Source organism: Epinephelus moara, chromosome 22, assembly GCF_006386435.1.
Source record: "Epinephelus moara isolate mb chromosome 22, YSFRI_EMoa_1.0, whole genome shotgun sequence".
NCBI lineage: Eukaryota > Metazoa > Chordata > Actinopteri > Perciformes > Serranidae > Epinephelus > Epinephelus moara.
This window is the reverse complement of record NC_065527.1, coordinates 35,793,353-35,799,175: the sequence shown is the minus strand read 5'-3', so window position 1 is coordinate 35,799,175 and position 5,823 is coordinate 35,793,353. Positions and strand designations below refer to the sequence as shown.

The 5,823-nt window shown below is 45.9% G+C and overlaps 1 protein-coding gene across 1 annotated transcript in view; it reads left to right on the top strand.

The window, feature by feature from the left end:
* The window catches only part of LOC126384280 (rho guanine nucleotide exchange factor 2-like), a 176,487-nt gene that overhangs the window by 714 nt on the left and 169,950 nt on the right, over positions 1 to 5,823 (top strand). Inside the window, exons 2-4 of the mRNA XM_050035244.1 lie at positions 164 to 667; positions 884 to 1,068; positions 3,342 to 3,532. Coding sequence (XP_049891201.1) covers positions 164 to 667; positions 884 to 1,068; positions 3,342 to 3,532 — 880 coding nt within the window. The remainder of the gene's footprint in view (positions 1 to 163; positions 668 to 883; positions 1,069 to 3,341; positions 3,533 to 5,823) is intronic.

Below are 5,823 nucleotides of genomic sequence, written 5' to 3'. Positions count from 1 at the left end.
CTGGAAGATTTCAAAAAATGTTTGCCAGAGCGCATGGTGGTGTATTTAAATGAACAGAAACTTAAATCCCTGTCTAGTGCAGCTGTGTTGTCGGATGAGTTTGTGCTTACTCACAAGGTTACATACTCCTCTCCTGTCACTGATAAACCCCGTTCTGCTCCAGTCGCCCCAAGCAGTGGTAATAAACCTCCGGCTCCGACCCCGCGTAAAGAGGAGCGGGAGTGTTTTTACTGTCACAAAAAAGGACACGTAACTGCCAACTGCTTGGCGTTAAAACGCAAGGAGCAGCCACCGTCTCCGGGTGCTCGCCAGCCAAAAGGTGTCGGCTTAATTAATTCGTTATCAGATAAGGGGTGTACAGACCCATGCGCCGACGACAGCTTCGATCCGTGTTTCAAACCTTTCATTCATGATGGTCTGGTGTCCCTCACTGACGCGCCGGGGGATCAGCAGCCTGTGCGGTTCCTGCGCGACACCGGGGGCTCTCAGTCTATCATTCTGGCCAGTGCACTGCCGTTCTCAGACCAGTCAGCTTGTGGTTGCAGTACGGTACTTCGGGGCATTGAAATGGGCTACATTCCACGGCCCCTGCATCGTGTGCACATCCAATCCAAATTAGTGACCGGATTTTTCCCCGTAGCAGTCTGCCCGGCTCTGCCCATTCGCGGTATAGTAATGTTAATGGGGAATGATATTGCGGGTGGTAAAGTAACTCCAGCCCTCGAAGTATTGACCTCCACTCCCCTCCCCTCTTGTTGCAACGCTGATTCTTCTCAGGCTCTGTTTCCCTCCTGCGTAATTACGCGCGCGCAGGCTTGGAAACTCGGTACGGAGGCTCATGCGTGTGAGCCCGAGGAGATTGATTTGTCTGATTGTGTCTTAGCAAAAGCCTTTGCTGAGGACACTGAGTTCAAAACTCCCGTGATAGTTCCCAGCGCTAAACCTGTAGCTGAGAAGGCTCCGAGCGCCGCACCGCCTTCTCATGAGTTTCGGTTGCCTGTAACTCGGGAGAAGCTCATCGCTGCTCAGAAAACGGACAAGAGTCTACAGAGTTGTTTTGCTGTGGTGGTAAATAGTGATCCGACTGACGGTGAGTGCACGCACTATTTTGTAAACGATGATATTTTGATGCGTAAATGGTCACCTGTGACTGCTGAGGGCGCAGATTGGAGTATAGTGCGTCAGATTGTTGTGCCCACAGCCTACCGCGAACAAGTGTTAACTTTAGCACACGAGAGCCCTTGGTCTGGCCATTTGGGCGTTAACAAAACGTACAACCTCGTCTTGCAACACTTCTTCTGGCCTGGTTTAAAATCGGATGTAGTCAAACACTGCCGCACATGCCACATTTGTCAGATAGCAGGAAAGCCAAATCAGGTAATTCCACCAGCCCCGCTGCGTCCAATACCCGCTATAGGAGAGCCTTTTGAGCGCGTTATTGTAGACTGCGTCGGTCCATTACCTAGAACAAAAACAGGTAATCAGTACCTACTCACCATTATGTGCGCTTCCAGCCGCTTTCCTGAAGCCGTGTCGCTGCGTAAAATCACCGCTGGTGCAGTTGTCAAGGCGCTGACTAAGTTCTTTTCCACCTTTGGCTTACCGCGTATCGTGCAGACAGATCAGGGCTCGAACTTTCAGTCAAAGCTCTTCAACCAAGTCCTGAAATCTTTGGGTGTAAAGCATGCGGTGTCCAGTGCATATCATCCCGAGTCCCAGGGCGCGTTGGAGCGATGGCACCAAACACTAAAATCCATGCTGCGCAAATACTGTTTAGAGGGGAAAAAACTGGGATGAGGGAGTTCCTTTTGCTTTATTCGCTGCTTGTGAGGCTGCGCAGGAGTCCCTGGGTTTCAGTCCAGCTGAGCTTGTTTTCGGTCACGCTGTTCGCGGCCCCCTTAACGTCCTTAAAGACAGGTTCCTCTCAGCGGAGTCACCTCCGGAGCGGAATGTTCTGGACTTTGTGAGCAAGTTCCGTGAACGGTTGCATCACGCCCGCTCGCTTGCTCAGAAAGCTCTTGCCAGTTCCCAAGTTGAAATGAAAATACAGTTTGATTGCTCTGCTGTAGCTCGGCAGTTTGAAGTTGGTGCTGAAGTTTTGGTGTTGCTTCCCATCCCTGGCTTTTCCCTCTCAGCGCGCTGTATGCCTTGCTATGTGCTCGAATTGCTAGGTTACATTCTTCAGTCCACCAGGGAACTATTGTTCTTTTCCTTTTAGTATTCTTCATTGGTATCGTCTCTAAAGCTACTGTGTTTATCACCTGACATATTGATTTAAACCACTCATCTACCCCTTTCTCGCTATTTACATTCCCCACTTTTCCTTGTAGCTTTTCTTCAAACTCATCCCATTTTGCCCTTTTAAAATTAAACAAACTATGCTTTTCTTGTGGCTCCCTCACCAATATCCTATTAAATCTGCTCAAAATTAGTGTATGATCAGTGTGGATCCCTCCATTCCCCCACTTGTGCTAATTGAGTTGAAGCCAGCATGATATCAATGCAAGATTGAGATTTCTTGTTAGTTCTAAACCAGGTTGGCCTGCCATCATTCATCACTACTAGGTTATCCTTATCTATAAAATCCTCCATTATCTGCCCATTAACATTACTATCCCTACTACTTCAAATAACTTTCCACAGCAACTGTTCTTTTACCTGAAGTGAGGCGCGGCCCAAATGGCACCGAAACCGGCACAAAAATCTGCAAAAATGGACTTTACGCCACAACCTACACAGCTAGCTAACAGCACTGCTAACGTTAGCGAAGAAGATGCTAGCATGGCGGCTAGTCCGGATCAAATCCTCACTGCTATTCAAGCAATGAAGGAAGACTTTGCATCGAGACTTGACGGGTTGCTAACGTGATACAGGGAGTAAGAAGTGAACTGAAAGTGGTCACAGTGCGTGTTACAGAAGCTGAGGATAGAATTAGCACTAATCAAGACGACATTGCATCCCTGCAAGCCCAAAATGCAGATATGAAAGCGACCGTGGAGAAGTTGGTGCCTAAAGTTGACGACTTCAAAAATCGCAGTCGCCGGTCAAACCTGCGTCTGGTGGGCCTTCCTGAAAGGACGGAAGGGGCTGATATGTACTCATTTCTGGAGAAGTGGCTGATTGATGTGCTTGGTGCAGACAACTTTCCCGGACTGCTGCTAGCGCACACAGAATCGGCAAAAACAACGAAAGCGACCGACAAACAGAGGCACGACCTAGGGTCGTGATAATGAAGTTTCTCAACTATGCGGATAAAACTCAGGTAATGAAGGCTGCCAGAAAAAAGGGTCCGCTGTCTGTCTACAACCAGAGGATCATGTTTTTCCCTGATGTCTCTGCAGACCTTCTCAAGTGAAGGAAAAATCTTTGATCAAGTGAAGAAAGACCTGGCCTCCCTCTCCATACCGGAGCTGTGCTTCGGGATTATCCACCCGGCTAAACTCCTGGTTACCTTCCAGGGAAAACGCCACATCTTTGACACGCCCGGAGCAGCAGAGAAGTTTGTACAGGGACTACAGCCGGGAGCCTGTGGGTAAATGTAACACTAAACACTAACAATGTCTCAGTGGCACTGACGCAGCTTTGCATTTTGGCACTAGGTAGTGGGCAGAAATGAACAATGACAGTTAACACTAACTATAATTTATGCCCCTATCCCTCTGCATATCCCTGTTTGGCCACAAGCTATACAGTGGTTTATAATTACGCTATATTATGCGCAAACTAAGACAAAGTTGTACTGATTGGTTGTCTTGGTTTATAATGTTACTGACTATTTTTGGAGGGCTTTGCTCTGTATGTTAGGCATGCTGTTCCTCTCTATGTTGACAAGGGTGGACCGGCGAAGCTCCATAATTGGGCCCAGTTCTGGGCACCTAGGGATCTGTTTACTGTGGGGTGGGTGGGTGTGTGGGGGAGGTGCACCCAGTTGTTATTCAAATGTTCCTTTTGTTACGTGTTATGGTTGTGCATCTCTACTATTGTATAATATCTTTCCTTTTTGCCATGGTTTTGTTTCTGTTAGCAGCCAATTTAAGTGCATCCAAGCTATCTTTACCAAAAATATATATTACAAGTATGACATCTGAAATCCAGTTCACCTCCTGGAACGTAAGAGGGCTAAACAAACTGGTTAAATTAAAGCAAGTCATGAATAGGATCCAGCAATTACAAGCCAAAATATTCTTTCCCCAGGAGACTCATCTAACCTCTGAGGAGGTGGTTAGGGTGAAGAGAAGATGGCCTGGCCATGTGTTCTCAGCTGCTTTCAGCTCACATGCACGGGGAGTAATCACCCTCATACATAAGTCGTTGCCCTTTCAGCTTATTAATGTCACCCAAGACAAACTTGGTAGATATCTTATCATTCAATATGAAATCCTCTCAGTCAGACTAAATCTGGTTAATGTGTATGGGACAAATACTGACAACTCCACATTTTTCAGACACCTCTTTCTATCACTAGTGACTCTGTCTGGACACCTTATCATTGGTGGAGATTTTAATTGTGTACTCCTACCGGAGCTGGATAGATCTACTGGTATAGACACTTCACACTCTCAAGTTAGAAGAGAGTTACTTCAATGTATGAAAGATTTTAACTTGATAGATGTGTGGAGAAATAAATACCCAAACAAAAAAACTTTCCCCTGTTATTCCAGTACGTATCAGACCTTTTCTAGAATTGATTATTTTTTAGTCTCAGTCAATTTAGTATCTGAACTTGCAGGCTGTTGGTATGACAGCATTGTAATCTAAGATCATGTCTCAACTTCATTTCTTTTTAAACTGCCCAATATGCTGCATCACTCTCCAAGATGGTGTCTCCAGACGAGTTGGCTGAGAGATCCAGAATTTATAGAATTTATTGGAACACAAATTGATTTGTTTTTCGAAAATAATACTGGTCAAACATCAGCAGCTGTGAGGTGGGAGGCCTTTAAAGCCTTCATAAGAGGCCAAATGATAAGTTTTACAAGCTTTAAGCACAAGTCTCAAAAATTGGAATTAGAACAGCTTGACGCAATAAAAGAACTGGAAACCCAGATTCATCAGAATCCTAATCAGCAGCAGATTACGAAGCTTCATAAACTGAGGGCAAAATATAATGTTTTATCTACTAGTAAGGCTACAAAAAGCTTGATGAGACTAAGGCAATCCTTTTACGAACATGGTGAAAAGGCCAGTAAGTTGTTGGCCTGGCGCATTAAAGTGATGCAAGCAGAGAGGGCAATAAACTCCATTCAAACAGACAATGGGGTGATAACTTATGATCCAAAAGAACTGACGTGCTGACGTGCTGACGTATTGCGGTAAGCGAGTTGTGTCATTTCCGGTGTTTCTGTGACAGCGTCTCTGTACTGCTCTGGTGAATTCTGCTAGCCTGTTTTCTTACTTCAGTTGCTTTAACGTCTGCTTCAAGTCTTAACCCACACTGGTTCTGTTTAAGCACTTATAGCTCTCCTCCTTTCTACGACTTTCTCGCTAATCTCTTAGCTGTTGTTTGCACGTTACTAGCCTTGGTAGCTACATTAGCTTTACAGTTAGCGATGGCTTCTCCTTCTGCTCTTTCTTGCTCGGTGTGCCAAATGTTCAGTTATGCCTCTGCNTAGCTGTTGTTTGCACGTTACTAGCCTTGGTAGCTACATTAGCTTTACAGTTAGCGATGGCTTCTCCTTCTGCTCTTTCTTGCTCGGTGTGCCAAATGTTCAGTTATGCCTCTGCCTCCTTTAGCGACAGTGGTAATTGTAATAAGTGTAGCTTATTTGCTGCGTTGGAGGCGAGGCTTAGTGAATTAGAAGCGCGGCTCCACACCATGGAAAA